Source organism: Camelus ferus, chromosome 7, assembly GCF_009834535.1.
Source record: "Camelus ferus isolate YT-003-E chromosome 7, BCGSAC_Cfer_1.0, whole genome shotgun sequence".
Lineage (NCBI taxonomy): Eukaryota > Metazoa > Chordata > Mammalia > Artiodactyla > Camelidae > Camelus > Camelus ferus.
In genome coordinates this window covers 6,837,655-6,858,375 of record NC_045702.1, presented here as the reverse complement: position 1 = coordinate 6,858,375, position 20,721 = coordinate 6,837,655, and the positions used below count along the sequence as shown (strand labels likewise).

The following is a 20,721-nucleotide window of genomic DNA, read 5'->3' as shown; positions in this document are numbered from 1 at the left end:
CTGTTATTTACTTAATATTTTTCTGTTTAAAGGAAAATGTTTCTGTTTAGAGGAAATTTTGCAATGCGACCCTAAAATGAAATACCAGCATCGCTTGCTGTAATGATAATGTTAGCAGATAGAGAGATTCCTGAATTAAAAAGCCCACCAAAAATGTGGGTCCTTGCCCGCCAGTTGAGAAGGAATTCTCAGCAGAGGCAGAGAGACAAAGTGGAAGACGGCTTTAATTGCTCAAAAAGAGAAGGGGAAGTGAAAATGCTTGAGAGGGGAGCTGCCAGCCAAGTGGCTGGTGGAGACAGCTCCACCTCCCCATCAGGCACAGGGTCTTTGATTGGAGGGTTCTGCCATCATTAATCTTCATTCCGGAGGGGCGGGAGCCAATCACCTTCTTCCTATTATGGGCTTTTTCCCTCCTCTAGGGAGCTCAGCCCTAGAACAGAAGCTTCGCAGGAAAGAGAACAAAGAAAGAGACACTGGGTTCTGTCCTTGGGGTTAAGGCAGCAGCTGTGGGACATAAGATGTTCTGTTGTATGGCTGTGTCCTTGGAATCTAGGAGCCATCTGCGGGATCACAGAAGCATCCTTTTTTCAACAGCCTGGCACGTTCTTCCCTTTGTTGATAATCAGCCAGGGTGAGCAAGCCTGCCTAATCTCCTCTCTCAGTAAGATAGTGATAAAAAAAAAAAATACATCCTATGAAAATGCTATGAAGTTCAGTACCACTGCCTACTCAAGTGTCCAGGTCTGTTCTCTCTTTGTTAAGATAGAGAAATAGCTGGTGTTGGTGGGGTGGGAAAGGGTCCAGTCCTAACCAGAGCCAACCGGAGTCCTAATCTTGGGAGGATTGAAAGAAAATTGAAAGGGAAATAACTTCCTCACCCTGAGATTGGATGTTATTTAACATCATCTGTGAATAACCTAAAACCACCTCCAGTGCCCCTAGTGAGACACATTCTAGCTGAGAGTTGAGGGCAGGAGTGAAGGAGGGACAGTGCTTTGGGCCAGTGGTACCCGCAGTGTCTGCAGGATAAAGGTGAGGTTTGTCTTCCTACAGACCCCACAAATTCTGAAAGGCTGACTCCCCCCACCCCTAACAGAGTGAGGGGAACACAACAGAGCCTTAGCAAAAGTCTTAAATCAGGTCTCTCTGACATCCTAACATCTCTTGACTCTGTTTCATTAAAAGTTAGAAATTAAGTTTATGGTGATATTTCATATCTCGTAATATCACACCCCCCCCCAAAAGGAATTCTGATAGGAAACTCTAAAAACTATAAAACACAACAAAAACCAGGGGATGAACAGACCCCGTGGGATGCACAAGAAGTCCATGTGGATGAGTTTAAATCGTCTCGAAGGGAAATGATTGATCTCTTTTGGAGCCGGCATCCACCCAGTCACTGAAGAGGCTGCCGCGTGTCCGCGAGGCCCTCACACAGTTGTGTGGTCGGCGGGGCCGGCTTCATTCGCCCCACGTTTCTTGCTCAGGTGCCCTTTCTCTTTTTGTTTCTCACAACACCCCTGCCCATCACTCGATGTACAGCATCTGAGGAAGAATAGCCCAGAAAGCATGCTGTTGCGTTGCCACTGTAATTGCTGCATCCTCCCTGAAAGTGTCATGAACACTTCATTTTAAGGTTTTACCGGGAATTGAATCAGTATTCTAAGTGGGCTATTTTCTGTAACCCATGTCACTCGGCGTAGGAGACATTCTAGTACTAATGACAGCTTGAGAATTTAATTTCAGAAGTGACTGCACTGCATTTCTGAAATTTGCATGCTTTAGAGCAAATTTCCCCCAGATTATGCCTCGGCCAAGACATTTCCACAAAGAAAGTCGTTTCTTACAGGGAATTGTACTTTAATATTTGGTTTCAGTATGAGATCAGTCCAATCAATTTTACAGATTAATGTAATTTACTTTTAATGAGCTCAAATGTACTAAATGATAGCTTTACTATCGTTTGTTAGATGCTCTTAAGAAGTATAGATTTTTTTATTCCAGACCAGCGTTTTCAGAACTTGCTGGCACTTTAACTGATACTGGCAAGGCTTTGACATCAGTTCATGGCATTTTTTAAAAATCCTTATTATCGGCTCAGTCTCTAATGACACACGATCTTAAAGCAGTCTCTAATAGCCATTTAATTTTTTAAAAAAACAAAACGAAACAAAAAAACCCCTCACTGTGCCATTTTTAGAAGGAGTCCCTGAATCGAAATGACAAAAATCCAAATGAGTGAAAAAGCAACCTAATATAGTCTATTTTACAGAGAGAAATAGAGACTATGAACATTTGACTTCTCTGTTTTTCATATGAAACATATATGTGCATTCATTGACAAAGCCTTAACTTCTCTAAGCCATCAGTTTTCTCATCTGTGAAGTGGGGATGATCCTAGTTAGCGCAGAGGGTTGTTAGGAAACAATGAAATACTGCGTAAAAAGTACTAAACGTAGTACCTCATACATAATACCAACTTGGTTTATAATAGTCGCCCTTAATATTATTATCATCACATGGCCCAGCGTGGGAACCACGTGGACATGACGAACCAAGAGCATCCTTGGCGTCCCTGGCCCCAGGGAATGGGACTCAGCCGAGAATCTTTGGAGCCCAGCAACTGGACTTGGAACGTGGTCCAGATCTGCAGTTATTGGTTCTGCACTCTTGGGCCTCAGAATCCTCGTTTTTGTAACCCAGCCACCTTTCAGAAAGGGAACAACAGTTGAAATGTTAGGGATATTCCCCAACAGTGAGAAAACACAGATGACAGGGGTCGGGGAGCTAAAGAGGAGAGTGAGCTGGGGAAAGAACCTCCGGAAAAGTGCAGTCTCCCCAACTGTCCCCCTGGCGCTGTTCTTGCAGCCCCCCCCCAGCCTCTGCGCAGTTAGCGGACATTTCCACCAACAGCCCCACGGTTCCTCTGGTCCCTAGTCCCCCACCAGAACCCCCTTCCTGGGGCTCCCCCTGGCCATCTGCGTGTGTCTGTTAATCCCTCTTTGGGGGTCATTTCAGGGGGAGACAGATAGAAGAGGTCAGCTCTTTAAGAAGTGGGGCCCCATATTAAATTGGGGACCCTCGGATAAATACAGCTTTGAAACTGTTCGTTTTCTGCCATGTGATAGGGAAGCATGTCCTACTTAAAATTTCAGGGACCACACTAAATACAACCAGTCAGAAGCCCCCTACCCAAACCTCTAGCGGAGGAAACAGAACCAAAACTAATTCTCTGTAGATTTTCCAGTGGCGAGCAAAATCAGGACGATGCTAGTGACAAACAAGGCGTGTTATCCACATCCAGAGCTTAACTCTGCCTCAGCCCCACGGCCAAAGGAAGAGTCCCTGCCTTTGCCCAGGGAGGTTGCAGGGCCCTCAGGGGCTAACGAGACGGCTGCTCAGAGCAATTGCTATTCTTCTCCAGAATTACCTTTCTAATACAGTTCCCACCCCAAACCCTGCAGCTTAAATAGCTCTGAGTTTCCTACTGAAATACAAACATCTTAACCCAGCATTCAAGGCCCTTCCCGGTCTGGCCTCGAGCGCCGAGCCCATCCAACTCCCCCAGATCCCAGAACAGAAACCTCATAGCAGACTCAGCCTGGAGTTCTCTTTCCTTTCATCCTCGAAACCTAGTTCTACGAAAGATTACAAGCAGTGGTGAGGATGTGGAGGAATTGGTGGGAATGCAGAATGGTACAGCCACTGTGGAAAATGGTACGGAGGTTCCTCAGACAACTAAAGATGGAACCACCATATGATCTGGCGATCTCACTTCTGGGTATACACGCCAAAGAACTGAAGTCAGGCTCTCAAAGAGGTATCTGCACTCCCGTGTTGAAGCAGCGTTATTTACAATAGCAAAAACATGGAATCGACCTGCATGTTCACTGACAGACGAATGGAGAAAGAAACTGTGATGGACACATGCAATGGAATATCATTCAGCCTTAAAAAAAGAAGGAAGTCCTGCCATTTGCTACAACATGGATGAACTTGGAGGACATTATGCTACGTGAAATAAACCAGACCCAGGAGAATAAATACTCCATGATATCAGGAACCTAAAATAGTCAAGTTCACAGAAGCCGAGAGTTGGAACCGTGGTTTCCAGCACGGGGGGAGGGGAAATCGGGAGGTGCTGGTCAAACGTACGTACTTTCTCTGATGCAAGAGGAATGAACCCCAGGGTGCCTATAGTTAACAATACTGTGTTTTATGTTTATGTATTTGTTAGGAAGGGTAAATCGTAGATTAAGTGTTCTTATCATCAAAAAAAAAAAAAGCCCTAATTCCATTGTTACCTCTGCTGAAGGACTTCCCAGAACCCAGATTCACCCCTGATTTGAATGTTAGTTTAGGAAGAAGATGTTGCACTTACACGTTTGGGGGAGGTGGTGATTCTTAAATGTGCCTTTATGTTTGTGGTGGAGTTGGGAGATTTTACTGACTTCCAAAAAAGCCCATCAGATACTAGTTGGGATTCTGTAAACCTCAGAATTTCCAGGGGATTGGCTTCTAAAGAAAGCAAATGCCCAATTATAGGCTCTGGGAACTCTTTTTCTTTTCTGTACTAAAAATAAAGAATTCTAAAGAAGAAAATAAAAGGCACAAAATTAAACCAGAGTCTACCAGGAGGGCTGGGAGGGCTGTTGAGTATATACAAGAGGGTCATTAAAGCATCTGAAAAGAGGAGAAAAATCATTCAGAACCAAGGGAGTGTTGTCAGTTTCAGCAATAGCTCGAGTATCTGGGGGGGGTAATTATGAATGTATTTTATTTTAGCAAATATAGTCTTTCCCCACCGCATTCTCTGATAACACAGAAGTTTCTTTTCAAGTGGAGTCTCCAGCCCTGGGCCTTAGAAAGTCATTAATATTTCATCTAAAAGAACAGAGAGCATCTTACACTGAAACCTAAGAATAAAATTTGCAGACAAGCATTCCAAGATGAGTATATGTTACAGCTGGAATAGAGTGGGTGGGATACAATTTTTACTTTCTCTTTGTTTTTCTTTCAGAAACGGGGAAGATTGACCAAGAGATTCACAAGTACAACACCCCGGGATTCACTGGGTGCCTCTCCAGAGTCCAGTTCAACCAGGTTGCCCCACTCAAGGCGGCCTTGAGACAAACAAACGCCTCTGCCCACGTGCACGTTCAGGGCGAGCTGGTGGAATCCAACTGCGGGGCCTCCCCGCTCACCCTCTCCCCCATGTCGTCCGCCACCGACCCCTGGCACTTAGACCACTTGGATTCAGGTAAAGTCTAAGGCGGTCTCCAACAGATTCGCTTTATTTATTTCTTTAAGCCTCTGTTTTCCCATCTGTAAAATGGGGTTAGTAACAGAACCTCGCTGGTGAAGCAGTTGGAGGATTAAGGGAGCGAAGGAATGTGCGAGCAGAGAGTTCTTAGCACATCAAGTGCTCAGATGGCGCAGCCGTGTTCTTGCTCAGGGCCAGAAGTAAGTCGAAGGGAAGAAACAGGAATTACTGACTCTTCTTCATTTAAGTGAAACAATGAGATGTCTAAACCGATGTCTGTGACATGACTGTCAGGTGATCCTATCAAGTCACCTCCTCACTTCTGCCCTTGTGACTCTCACTGCCTGGCAGCCCCGCCATCGAAGTTCTACTGCCAAAGATTTACCTAAGCAAGACTGAGATTCACCTCTTGACACTATATTTATACAAATAATCCTGTAGCCTTTCAGATTTTAGGGGTGCATTTAGACTTAGCTCGGTGGATGCAGCCCCACTTCTGCAGGTGATAAGACTTGTTTGAAAGCACAGGGAGAACATGAAAGGATGCCAGCTGTTGGCTGCTAAATTAACTGGATGCAAATTCAACATCCACATAAACCCAAGTGATTCGGAACCCAAAGGTCCGCTTCCTCACTCTACCAGACTGACCTCGGGATACCCAGGTAGCCTTTCCGAGCCTCAGCTTTTTCCCCCATAAGGTATCAAGTGGGACATGATCTCTAGGAGACGTCCAATCTGACATTCGATGGGTCTCCAAAGCAGAGTCCAGCATTGCTGATGCTGAGGACAGGAAGAAGCCAAGGTGGGAGGCAAGGTGACGTGAGGCCTGGGTTCCAGAAGCATCCCTGCCTCTCACCGGCAGGTTTCTTAACCTCATTCTTCAGTTTCCACATGTCCGAAATGGAGATAAGACCTAACTCAGAAAATTCTAGGTGAGATGATGGATTTAAAGCACTTAGCACCATTATAGACATGGAGCAAGCTTCACAAAACTTCAGCTGCAATAATATTTACTAGGTGGTTATCGTCATATTAGACACAATTTGCTGTGATGTTCGCATGTCCAGGAAAGGCTCTTAACAGCCCCCCACCCTAACTTCTAATTTGTAACAGTTCATCATGTAGACATCATGTGTTGGATTGCTTTAGACGGATTCCAGCCCCGAACGTGGTGTTTATCAGCTTCTATGTAGCCGTTGTCACCCTGAATCCTTGCCAGGATTTGTGAAGCTTCGAAAGAAGCCAGAATTGCCCCGTTGTCAGAATAGCCAATTTACAGACTAAACAATCCTCTTTGTTCCTCATGCATGAGTTCCTATAACATGATGAGGGGTGCTGTGTGCCAAGGGTACTTATTAAGAATTCTCTTTTATGACTGTTGTTAGGATTACACAGCGGGCTGGTTTTTCCTCCTGGGCTGGCTTGAACAAAGGAGGGCAGTCCTGATGCTGCAAGAAGAAAAGTAGCAGTGAGGATATGAGATGAGGAAAGACATTGTCAGGGCTGCAGAGGAACAGAGATTTCTCAGATAAATTCCTCCAGATGCCATAGTGGGCGGTGACAACACATCGTCTTTGAAATGCGCAGGTTCTTGTGCTGATACAGGAACTCACTGCATGAGGCCATCAGCGTGTGTGGTCTAAGTTGGCTGCCAAGAAACCAGTTTCAGAAACATCTAGGTGTTCCTTTGGGCCAACATAAGTCCATATTCATTTTGCCTTAATTAGCACATTATTTGTTTTATGGTCTGTGAGATACGGTTGTAAGGGCCAAAGTTTGAGTTCATTTATTTTTTAGAAATCATGCTACATTATGTATGACAATTTCATTCTTCTGATTGCTGTAATAATGTATGTAGGGAACTTTTCTGTTATTATTCAATGTGCAAATCAAAAGTCTACAACCCAGGTATTACGGTAGGCCTGTGGTATATAATATAGGGTCCATTTGCAGAAAATGTCCACTTGTACTTGGGCAGAAAGTTCTTACCTGGTGTCAACCAGTTGCTGTATCAATCTCATTATCATAATTTATCCCATAATTGGAATTCCAAGTTAATTTCCATAATGGGGAAATGCTCATGAGGAAATGTGTGTATCTGTCTCTATTCTATTAAAAGAAGAGAAAACAGCTTATGAACTATGAGACAGAAGCCTTGTTTAGATAACATGATTTTTTTTTTTTTCTTTTAGGTGAATGGGAACATGAGAGAGAATGGGGATTGGGGTCTGGACAGGGGACAGAGAAGGAAATAGACATAGAGAAGGCTACTTAATATCAGCCTTGAGTGGCTTAGTGTCAGGGAAGAAAAACTTTTCCTCTACGCTCTTATGTTCACATACTGGGGCCTGCAAATTAAACTGATAAAAGGCAGATTAACAGGAAAAAGAAGTTTATTCGTATGTGTAAGGAAGCTTACCAAAAAAATGGCTCAACAAATAATTAAAGTTAGAGGCTGATCTATCTTAGTAGAGAAAAAGAGAGGAGAAAAAGGTCTTGACGGGAAGAACAAATGGGTTTCTAAAAGAAAAAACAGGAGATAAGAAAGTTTGTGATAATGTTTGTTTATGCAGGTGTGAATGGTCTTTCTGTCTTCTTCAAGGCCATAAAACTCCCTGGCTTGGGGATTTAGGGTAGGTTTGCTCTTGGCTTCCTTCCTGGGACTAAAAGCCTCCCAGAAGGGGGAATTTACGGCCTCATTTCTCAGAAGCTTCTACTTGTAGTCAGATAAGGGAAGTTCCAAAAAGATTTCTTTCTGCATCTGTGAATCCTAAATGTCCCCAGCATAAAAGAAACTTCATACCAACTCTAGGGTTCCTAGCAGGTCCCCACATCAGGAACCACACCCTAGTTCTTAGCCTATGTTCCATCATTCTGAATTCCAATTTGGGGGGGTTGCTTTTTTTAGACCATCTTTCTTACCCGAATAGAATAAGGATCCTCACGATCAGATATTCAGAAACAAAACAACAGTGTCTTCACAAAAAATGCCATTTCTGGCTAGAAGCCATGTGTTAGTGGGGTCTGTGTGGGTGTCAGACAGGAGGATAAAGGTGAGAGCTGACTAGTCCTGGTTGGAACAGGGGGCATTTGGAAGGAGAAATGTTGCATATGGTGCCTGGGAAAGTGTAGTCCTTGCCCAGCAGCATGAGTGCTGCCTGGAAGCTTGTTAGAAAAGCAGCTATCAGGCTTCTACCCCAGACCCACTGAATCGGCATCGACATTTTAGCAAGATTCCCCAGTGACATCTGATGTGCGCATTGAAGTTTGAAAGCCCTCATCTCGATCTCAGAAGCACTTTCAAATTACCTAGGGAGCTTTTAAAAGCCCGCTCTCCAGGCTGCACCCCTGACCAATTAAATCAGACACTAGGGGTGAGATGAAGATGTCCGCAGAGGTAAAACCTTCCCCCAAGCGATTCTGATGTGTAGCCACCCATGAGAATCACTCACCGTATAAAACGGAAGTTTAATAGTGGCCCCTTGGTGAACCTTTGAGGTAAGGTTACCAAAAGAAAAGTAAGTAACGCAGAAAACAGTTTATGAAAAACAATGACAGCTTTAGGTGGTAAAATCGCAAATTGAAAGGCTGTAGCACAAGCTTGCAGAAGGCTGGGCTCCCCTGACCATTTCATGAGGAAGCTCACCAGGACAGGGGAGGTTTTTTTTAACCTAAACTTGAGGAAAGCCGGTCTGCCTCCTTGCAACTGGAAAAAAGCGCACTTGAAACAAATGAACGAACAAGAAATCCGCACGTGGGGCCAGCCTCAGCATCTCCAGTGAGAGCAATTGTTACACCCAGGGCGGAGTTTCCGTTTGAGGAATGTGTCAAATGACTATTCAGGGTTGTTGTTTTTTTTTTTAATCAGCTGCAAGCTTAATTTGAAAGGATATCAGGAGGAAAGTGCTGTTTAAAATGAAGTGTGTGCATTTATTTTAAAATACAGCATGCTCCCTGCTGTGAAGACAGGGAGTCTATGTAGTTTTAGTATTAAAGGGATCTTAACCATCAGCTAAGGGCTACTCATTTCATACTCACACTGGAGTATTTGCTTCGCAGAGACCTGGAAATCAGAATTCCAGACATCCACTCTTAGGTCTTGTGTTCTTTCTGCTCCTTTATGATTCTTTCTTATATCTTAGATGATATCTCATGATAAAGATGGAAAATGTATCCCAGGGTATGCTAGATTCATGTGATAAGATTCTTTTTTCTCTCCTGGACCACTACTGACTGAGCTGCTTGCTCATTGCCTCACTAAAGCCCTCTGGGCTCTGTCACTGCTTTCCAAAGTGAGGGACATTTATGGTTGGTCGTGCTGTGCACTGCACAACTCCAAGGGATGCCATTTGCATTGCCATCTATGGGTCCTGGAGCAGCACACCATGGTGGCCTTGACAGGGAGTCACCAGATCATTATAGGAAGATAACAGACATGGCATTACATGGCATAATATAAAGTTATTTCCTGTTCATTTCCCTTTCAGTCCTTCTAATTTTGTCAGAGAGAAAGTCTCCATTTGGTGTTAGTCTGCCTTTAATAGAGAGAGAGAGAGAGAGAGGGAGGGAGGGAGAGAGAGAGAGAGAGAGAGAGAGAGAGAGAGAGAGAGAGAGAGTGGGAGGGAGAGAGAGAGAGCAGGCGAGCAAGCGGGAGCCTCTGTGTACCGCTTTGACAAGCAATAGAAACGCCTACCAGCAGCGGAGGGTATAGCTCAAGTGGTAGAGTGCACGCTTAGTATACACGAGGTCCTGGGTTCAATCCCTAGTACCTCCTCTCAAAAAAAAAAAAAGCGTAGATAAGTAAACCTGATTACCTCCCCCCCCCAAATATAGAATGACTTGGTAGGGTAATAAAGTTTTATCAGGGCATTTGTTTAAATAAAAAAATCAGGTCAATTGAGTGAAAAAAGTAGATAATAATTAGGTTTTACATGGCTATGGCAAAAAATATGATGGCAGTTCCCACGTGATTGGAGTTTGGCAAACACTGGATAACATCACAAGATCATCACAAATACTAGGTAGGCCCTGGCATGGAGCTGTAAGTGCATTTTTTATAGGGGGAAATGATAAAATTATGTTGATTTGACTTAAGTCAATTCTGCTCGATTAGAAACATCCAGTTGTTCTTTTTTCTGCTTAGTTTTTTCCGCCTTTGGATAATAAGTATGGCCTGTTTCTAAATCACATTGTCATGGTCCTTTTATTTGTTTTAATTTTTTAATTAAAAAATTTGTGAGGGAGAGCAGTAGTTAGGTTTATTTATTTTTTAATGGAGATACTGAGGATTGAACCCAGGACCGCGTGCTTGCTAGGCATGTGCACTACATCATGGTCTTTTCAGGACAGTAGTTACAAGGTAGAAAAGGCAACCCCTGGCCCTGAGTTCTGGTTTGTTTAAAGGTCGCAGAGCATCAGGCAATTGCAGTGAGTCACCGCTCAGAATCGTGTGTTTTCTCTTTGTCAGATTCAGGGAATCTTATTTCTGTGGAATGGCAAGGATTTGCCAGCAGAAAGACAACTACAGATGGTACGCACATTCTGTAAAATATAAAAACAAAACAAACACTGGAAAAAATTCGAGTCTGATGCCATCAGTTTCTGTGCTAATGAACAACTCCGGAATGTACATCAAGCTGTTTTAGGAGGCATTCGTATGAAGTCTTGGGGTTTTTTTTTTTATCACGTTCATGATGTTTAATACAGAATAAATCAGACCGAAGGCCACATCCTAGGTTTTTTTAAAATATCATTAAGATAGACAAGATACTTTAAGATGTAAGATTCCATTTCCTAAGGAATCTTCTGGTTACAACAATTATGACTGGTTACTATTTTATGGAATTTCTAGTACACACAGGTGACATTCTCAGCCCAGGTTGCAGGGTAGGTTGCCAGGGCCAACCTCCATTGATTGACAAGTGCATCACATCCCAGGAAGGCCCTGGAGAATCGGCCTCTAGAAGGTGCTGTGGTTGAAGTCATAGTATCCCCTGGAGCTTGGACTTGCTGGCTGCTAGCCTGAAGCTAACCTGCATCTGATTCTGACAGGCTCTGGACCAGGAGTTCTCATAGACCCTCTGAGAGGGGACATGGAAAATCCAGATGCAGGGAGTAGAAAACAGTCCTCTGAGAATGGTCAGTAATCTGGGAATCCAAACCCACACTTGTCCCTTGGATTCACTCAGGTTCACAGAGCAGCTTTGTTAGCAGTGTGGCTCTTCTCCCAAATGAATTGCAGACTAAGTGGAATATGACAGCTGGGGTCGCTCAGGTTAACAACCACGTCCCCAGTTAGATTCCAGAATATACAGTCTGCCCAGGTACCGTGAACTCAGAGCCAAGGTGTCTGCTTGCCACACCAGACTCTGCCCCTGGAAACCGCATGATTTCTAAATGCACTCCCCTTTCTCTGTTGCTGTCATTTTTAGTGACTTGATTTCTTGTCTATATTCCACATTTTTTTTTCTGCCATCTGAAGATCAAATATTTTTATAGCTTCACATGCAAAAGAGTTATGGATATGATGAACATTTAAAAACTGCATGTATCTATTCAGTTTCCATCATAATTACAAGCTGGTAGTTGTTTTTTTTTGTTTGTTTTAACCACCTGCGAGCACTTAAAATAATCTTTCCAGCTCTTATAATTACATCTTAATTATTTCTGAGCAGACCCCCTTTTTCCATCCTTATGCTAAGATTGCATGATTAATTCGCTTAATCTCTGATACCTAATCTTTTTATTATCTTTCATGTCTTTTGTTCCTTCAGTGACTCAAATTCTGCTTTTCTGCAAAAGCATCAAGCCCATTTATACAGCTCAAGTCAAAAGTAATATTAGTTACAGACTTCTGATCTCATGGTCATTTAACTTCCCATCTTGTTTCTATGATGAGTAGCTTTCTATACGTGATTTTGTCAAGTCAAGGGATGTATTTTCAATTTTGACTGTATTACAAATCACCTTCCAATGACACAGTACCTCCAGTTCAATAAGATATGAGTGTCTTTTCCCCACACCTCCGCTAACACAGTTCATCATAATATTACTTTAAATTTTGGTATACTTAATCTGAAATATGAAATTTTGTCATTTTCATTTGGATTTCATTCATCATGAGTGAGATTAAGTATCTTTGTCTATGTTTATGTCACTTGTATTTATCTTTCTCTGAATTGCCTGTTTATATTCTTTGGCCAAAGAACTATTTATATCTTTATATTGTTTCCCACTGGTCAGTTGGTCATTTACTAATTGGCTCATAAAAACTTTTATATATTAAGTAAACTGGCACTTTACTGCATGTGTGAATGTTTTCCCAGTTTGATCTCTGTTTTTTTAATTTGTGGGGTTTTCCCCTATATAAACATTTCTAAATTTCACATGATGAACTATAAGGTGTTTTGTGGCTTTTGGGTTTTGTGTCATGCCTCCTCCATTCAGAATATTTTTTTTAACTATTCCACAGTTTTTTCTAATAATTTTACGTTTTATTTGTAAGATACACATATTTATTGCACTTGAATGTATTTGGGTGGCAGGAGTAAGGTAGGAACCCAGCTTTATTTTTTGCCCCCACTGGCCAGTGAGTTGGTCTAGTGCGATTTATTGGTTGAGACTCCATCTTCTCCCCTACCTTTTCATATCCAAAATTGCTTTTTATATTTAAGTCTATTTCTGGACTCCCTGATCTGTGACATTGATCTGACTCTTCCTGAGACCATAGCAAGCTGTGGTACTGATTGAGCTTTTATATTAACATTGAATTTCTCATTAAGCTAATTTCCTTTTTAGCCTCTTTTTTCAGGCTCTTCCGTGTCCTTACACATTGACTTTTCCTGTGTGATTTCAGAACTCCATTTTTTTTTAACATTGCCTAGAGACTTTATTGGGATTGAATTTTAGGTATAAGTTAATCATAGCATAATTAACATCTATATAAATAATGTTTTCCTGTCCAGCAAGAGAATATCTTTCCACTTATCGTGTCTTCCCTTCACATTGTACAAAATTCATATGAAGACAACCTTAAAACATTTCCGATAAAGTAATTTCTAAGTTGTTCCTCTATTTTAGCAAGGCACAAAATCCAAAAGCTATAGGGAAAAAAAATCAATTAATTTGGCATCCAATTACATCAGCAGAACCCTTCACAGCATACCCAGATGAGTGCTTAATTGAATATAATTGGGAGAAGGTGTGTGCCCCGTGGGACCAGGAACCTGCACGATCTCAGAGGGCTGTCTTATTCTGCCTACATACAGACACATCTTATGTGTATATTTTCTTTAGGATTTTTATATGTATATGACATCTTAGTGAGTCCTGTTTTGATAAGGGTCTTATCAAGGTTAGATGTTCAATAGTATCTGATGCCATTTCAACATCTGTTGGAGATCACCGTGTGCTTTTTCTTCTGATGGATTAATGGGGTGAATTGTAGTAAGAGATTTCCAAATAGGGAGCCATGCTTTCCTTCCTGGCTTGAACCACATTTAGTCATGACGAGGCATTTGCTCGAGGTATAACTAAAGTCATTTTACTAAAACTTTTTCAGTTTTGGTTTTTACATCAATAATTCTTGGGTAAAATGGGTTTGTAACATCCTTGTACTTTGGAGGAGAGAATCACACTGGGGGGACTTCTCCATCGCCCTCTAACTAGTGGAATAACTCAAATAAATGCCATCTAACCTTCAATGTGCTTAGAAGCAGCTGGGGGAAACAATGAATGCAGATTCAGTAGGTCAGAGATAGGATTTGAGGCGCTGCGGTTCTCACAAGCTCCCAGGTGATGATAATGATGATGATGGTCCATGAGCCCCGTGCATGGCAAAGATGTAAATCATCTTGGAGCCTTGCCTCCCTGTACCTTGTAACTGGGTACCCTTCGCCTGCAAACCCACTGAAGCTGACTGGTTCTTTATGAGCATAACCCTCTGGCAGCTCTCAACTTCTTTTATGATAATTGATCAAATTAGATTCTCTTTCTCATCTACTATCATTTCTGTTCTTTATATTTTTTTAGAAATTCATTTCTATAAAGTTGAACAAAATAAGTTTTTATAATTCCTTTCTCTCTTTAGAGGTTTATTTATTCATATATTTTATTCTGTAGGTTTAGATTTTCCCCCCTTTTCTTCTTGGTTAGATTATCTGACAACTTTTTTTTTTTTTTTTCAAATAACCGGCTCTGGATTTACGTATTCATTCTCTCACTTTTCTGTTTTCTTTGACCACTTGCTTTTATCTTCTTTAAACTGTTGTTTTCTGCTCTTTGTGTAATTTGAAAATTTACTTCTCATCTTGTCATTATTGGCGTGTGGAGGATCCTCTTACGGAGGAAACGGGAACCAGAGTTAACAAATCTAAGCTCCAAGCTTAAGATTCCCACCACTTCTGGCCTCACATCCCAGATGCAATGTCTTCGCATGGCTGTTTTTAACTAGACTCTCATCTAAGGGACCCAAACTGTCTGTAGAGATATCTTGCCTGAAATGCCAAAGCCTTCAGACATCACTGCATGAACAGGTTTGGCAGGACTGTGTTCCCAAGGCAGTGGGGTGTGGTGAGGAAGGGATGGGGTCAAAGGACAGGCTGAGTGGCTGAAGGGACGGGCGGTGGGGTTTGGCCCCCTTTCAGCACCAGGCATCCGCCTGCCTGAATGTGTCTGGGGACTGCCTCCGCTCAAGTCTCCTATGTTCCTAACCAGGACTGTTCAGCGCTCTGAAATGCCACCGTGACAAAGTCCAAAGGGGCACAAACACCCAGCTTCCTACCTCATGTGGGCTTCTCTTTCATCCCAGTTTCCTCCACCTCTCTGTCTGTCTTTCCTTTCGTCCCATACAATAGACTTTAAAGCCCAAGGATGCTGGGATTCTGTCCAGCCCTCTCCCTAAGCTGTCCACCTTCTGACCCCCACCGCACCTGGCACCGCCCTTAGAGATGCCTCTCTCCCTGGTCTGTGTCTGCTAGTCCTCTCCACCCCCCACCCCCCCCATCACCTCCATCACGTGGGGCTGGGAGGGACAGGTGATGCAGGCATGTGTGTTGCTATGGCAACTTCTCTTTTGGCAGAACCACTGACTCCAGCAGCTCAGTGTTCGTTTCTGCCTCGCTGTCATGCCACTGAGATGTTATGGAAGCCCATGAAAATGAAGTAGGTTGGAGCTCAGTGCTGTCCAGCGATGTCTGTGTCTGTCATTGCCTCCGTCACAGCCCCATGCTAACTCTTCCTACTGCACTGCATTTTTTAACATTCTTGTATATCACTTGGGGCCATTTGAAGGAGCGCAATCCTCTAAAATAATCCAGCACCACTTCCTTGACGTCATTCAGAAAGACTGATGCTGGCATCTGTGGGTGTGAGTACTCCCAAGAGAACACCCGCCGGTCACCACCCGGAAGTGCTGATTCCACCTCTGCTGGCCGTTCAGGCCTTGTGTCCTGGCCTGTGATTTTGGGAGTTGCAGAAACATTATCCACATGAAGTTTTGGACGTAAAGCCAGTTGTTTCAGTGACTTGAGAAGATCTTTGGTTGATGCCCCCTGCTCTGCACAGACTATTCAGAAATGTCTAAAGACCAGGAGGATTTTTGATTCTGCTGGTGAGCTCCAGGCTGGGAACAATCCTGGAAGATAAAATTAAATAAAATTAAATAAAGTAAAGTAAAGTAAAGTGAAGTAAAGTAATAAAATAAATGAAATAAAATAAAATAAATTTCATGTTAAAATGTAAATGTACATAAAAATCCATATGAATAAGGGAGTGTGGTTATTTTAAACTTAGAGGATGAGATGAACTGCTGTGAAATTTCCTCCAGAGAAAAGGCTAAAAGTGGTTGTCGAGAATTTACTTGGGACTTTTAACTTTTAGAAAACAGGAAAGGAGAAAGACAGAAATGATACCTTAAATTTGTAAGTGACTTAAATTGCTGAAACGCTTTTGTTTTGTCCTGACAGCAGCCCCATGTGATATGAGGGGCCGTTACTCATCACATTTTAAAGATCAGTGTGACTCAGAAAATGCATATGTTCCATCAGTAAACACCTGACGTGTGGCTGCAGCAGCAGCTCCACATTGGCATCTCTGGGGGAGCTTCCTGGACCTCCTGATGCCTGCTCTCCTATCCCAAGAGATTCTTAATGTGCTGTTAGGACTGTGAACCCACGGGTCCCAGTACTTACAGCACCTTACTCAAAAGTATACAGAGAACAGCATTACGAGGTCTAAAAGTCAGGTAGACTCACCTCACACTCAGTGCTTTTTTCCACTTTTCCTTTCTCACAATGATAAACTTGAATTTCACCGTTAAAGAGTTCCAGTTTTTACTCTGAACTCTTTTCCGAGCTTCTGTCATCCCTTAAATATAACGCCGAAGTCCGAAATCATCAGTAATTTGCATACCTGTAGGGGAAATCTTTGCTCCTAAATACACCTTTCTTCTTCTTTCCACTTCCCCTTTTTTTTGATAGGGAATAAGTCATCCCTAAGACTGCTAGGGCCAATTAAATATTATTTCACCCTCTGTTGACATGAATGAGAAGGGCTGTGACAGCCACATGGCTTGTGCTGGAAGATTATCACATTATCTTGATAATGATGTGAACCATTACCAAGGAGGAGTCTGTTAGTGGGAAAACATCAGGAAGCTTTCAGAAGCAAAGATCATTTGTTTCACAAGGTGCTCTTTGCTGACCATTAGCCGCTCCACCTGCCAACAACAAAGACAGTTGCCTTTTGAGATCTGAGGTTCATTCAGAGAGAGAACCGTTCCAAAAACAATGAAAATACCTAGCATGGGGTTGTAGGTTGCGTTTTCTGAGGTCAATCTTGTCTTGGGGTTGGAATTTTTAATTTTCACTTGTGCTAATGCAGTTGGAAAGAGTATTTCCAAAGCAAGGGCCCAACTGGGCATGTATAAAAGACTTGAAATATGTGCAGACGTAACATTGAAAGCACTATAGTTTTACTTCTGTTCTCCCCTTCAAATAGACCACAGTGGAGGCAGAATCCAGCTGGCTGGCTCTGATCTGGGTTCTGATCACCACTGTGTTCTCAGAAATCATCCTTAACTCTACACTCGACTCTGAACGCTGAAGAACAAAAAGGGTCAATTTTACATTTTGGTGAAACAGCAGTTCCAACACAGACACCCCGCAAAGCTGACACCCCGGGGATGTTGGCAGAGCTGGTCCACAGAGAGCTGGAGTATATGCGTCACCCAACACCTGTTAGATGTTCTGAGGTCGAAGACAACACCCTCTGCAAGTTGAGGTACAGAGCTTATAGCAGAAGACAAGGTGTTTTTTAAAATGCATTTAATTTTTCATTCTACTACCTTAAAAAATATACATCAATAGCAAAAGCAAGTCAGTAATATCCAGCTGTTTCCAGAAGGGCCATCCACAAATTATAGCCCTTGAATTTACTAGAAATATCCACAGAGACAGAGTCAAAGAACACCCTTCATCTCTGCCTGATTCCTCAAATGATTAGATGTGCCTAAATATTCCCAATGATGAAACCCATCTCTTGACTAGATTTGAGAAAACAAGTTACTTTCACCGAGTTCCCAAGCCCCAGATTTGGAAGTCCGACGCCGCTATTGGCACCTGCACATGCCTGGTGGATGCGTTTCGCAGCAGAAGTCTGACAGCAGCCCCTCGGGGGTCTCCTGAAGACGCTGGTCTTCTGAACAGTGTCCATTCTTGACCACTGCCTAGGAGAAGAGGTGCACTACATCAGTGACTGTCTTTAAAAGACACATTTTGGCTCATTCCCTGTGATCGGTTGCTTTCTGCTTCCTGTGATACTTACTCATCGACCCTCTCTTAGAAACTGAGGTGGTTTCCATGATTCAGTGGACAGTCAGTTCTTGCTCATGCTGCTTTGCTGACGACAAAACCACAGATCGTATTAGCTGAGCCGCTGCATAACAGGTACGTGCACCAGGCTCGGGAGCCGTCCGTAACTATGTCCCAGCATTTCATCAGGTGACAGACAGTGGCGCTGGTGCTGTGGGACACTGGACACACCACCTGCCCCTGTGACCTCAGGCTTTTCTACCTGAGCTGACTGCATTCTGCCATCACACAACCCACCCGGCAAACAGCAAAGAGACAAGAATTCTTCCCCCCCCAAAAAAGGAATCAATAAACTCCAGAAAAACCAACAACCCAGTATTTAAAAAAAAAAAAAGATCTGTTTTCTCTCTTACATGCGTGTGAATGCGTCTGTGACATCAGGAACCTACGTGCCGACATCACTATGTTTTCCCTCCCTGATGCAACTGCTTTAGAGAATCAGCTTTTTTTTAAACCAGGAAAAGTCTCCAAGGACAGGTCTAAACTACCATTTATTAAGCCCCTTGGCTGTTTTTTCTTAGACTGCTTTTAATATTAATGAGCGGTAGCCGCTCCCCCGCTCTGCATTCAAAATACTAAAGAATTGTACTCAGAAATGAGAGCAGTGTTCCGATTAGTAGCTTTTACAAGACTAAAAAGAAATAGGGCTAAAGGAAACGGAGCCTGGGGCGTCCTGTCATGCAGATCATTTAAAAGCACACAATGAATCAGCCAAACGAAGGAAAAAAAGACAAGGTCTCAGAAGAAATTATGCCAGTTCTTTGCAGGCACTGCATTAAATTAAAACACAGAAGCACAAGAACAGCAGGAGACGTGAACCCACCAGGAGCCTCAGTGAAAGCTCTCCTGCCCAAAGCGAGGCGTGTGTTCGCGCCCCCTGGCGGCCTCCCAGCCCTAGTCGGTCCGAATCTGTGTTTTCACCAGATCCCAGGTGGTTTGTGTGAGCCTTAAAGTTTGAAACCTCTGAACGGGAACATTCGGGAATCAGTCTGTTTTCTTCTAAAGGGAGATCAGAATTAGGTGTAAGGAGGAGGACAAACCACACACCCCACCCAAGGCCAATGAAGAGCTCCCCCTTCCCCAGTTTCTCATTGCACAATACGGAGCTTTGTCCCTGACCTCCAGGGCCTCGAGGAAGTGCCGGCCCCAGGAGGGAGAGTCCTGCTACTGATTGCCACTAGGAGTCATATTTTCCTTCAGAAAGGGGTTTAAATGGTACTTCCCAGATTTATCCTATGCCCCCAATTTGGGCTTCCTCATTCCTGCATTCCTCTTAACATCAACATGGATTTATAAACCCCTGCGGCAGAGGAAAGGAGTGATGGAGCACACACACAAAGAAGAGCCCGACGGTCATAGTAGAGGAAGATGCCGCACTACTGGGCTCCCAGCCCCTCCCTCTGGGCTCCCCAGTCTAGACTTTCAACATTCAGCTTGAGAACTACAGCAAGATGCATGGAAAGTCCTGAATGAGTCTGGAGAGCTGGTTCCAGTGACCCTACCAGCCTCAAGATGCTGACCAAAATGCTATCCTGCTTTTCATCCACCTCTGCCATGGGGAAGGTCACGGACTCACCCTATGAAAGTCAGCTGTTGACAATCCATGATCCACAGTGCCTGTAATGGGCCAGCCATAGCGTTGACAACTGATTTGGGAACAACTACGACTAAATACGACATTGTATAGCATAGGGAACTATATTCAATATTTCGTAGTAACTTATGGTAAAAAAGAATATGAAAACAAATATATGTATGTTCCTATATGACTAAAGTATTGTGCTATACACCAAAAATTGACACAACATTGTAAACTGACTATACTTCAGTAAAAATATATTTTAAAAAATTATAAAAAAAATTAAATAGGAAAGAAGCAATGATTTGCCCACCTGAGAAATAACAAGACATCTTTGACATGAAAAGGACACCCTATGTCATGTCTTTGTGTTTACATTATATCTGAGCTTCTGTCAATAATGAGCTATTTCTAATCCAAATACCTATGGTTAATCAGACAAAAGAAGTCAGCGCCAGCTTCGTTTGGGAGATCAGTAAATCTCCTTCCCGAAAGGCAATTGAAGCACTTTAGAAGTTGGCTGAAAACTGATGGAAGGAAATCTAATAAAATCAATTGCTCATTCAGTTCTTTCATATAAAGTTGGCGTTATTTAAACCATCAGGACCTAGAGTAGATGATGACAAGTTCCTTTATTCTGTTTCTTTTCACTTGATTATCCGCTTTGGGTCACTGGACCTTGGTCACTCGTGCAAGCAGCTACCACTTGCTTGCTCTTTTAAGAAGCTGGAAACGTTTAAGGTTTGTTTCCCTTCTCTAGTTGAAGCCAAAAATTCACACATCATCTCTTCCCCATTTGAACCCTGAAATTCTGGTTGGCATCTTTCTGTAGAAACTGAGGCGAAGGGTACAATAGAGAGACGAACCTGAGGCTCACAGAGGCACTGCCACGAATTGTTTGCCTGGATAAAAACCTACTGGCCTCAAGAAGTCTCTCGCTCCTGAAAACATGATCAGCAGTAGCCTCTCCTAAAATAAAACAGCATCTCCTATATCTTCAGCATCTTTGT

General features: G+C 43.0%; 1 protein-coding gene across 2 annotated transcripts in view; it reads left to right on the top strand.

Annotated features, from left to right (window-relative positions):
- The window catches only part of CNTNAP2 (contactin associated protein 2), a 347,743-nt gene that overhangs the window by 315,590 nt on the left and 11,432 nt on the right, over positions 1-20,721 (top strand). For both annotated transcript variants that reach the window (XM_032483274.1, XM_014561544.2), the window contains one exon: positions 5,021-5,260. In XM_032483274.1, the coding sequence (XP_032339165.1) occupies positions 5,021-5,260 (240 nt within the window). The remainder of the gene's footprint in view (positions 1-5,020; positions 5,261-20,721) is intronic.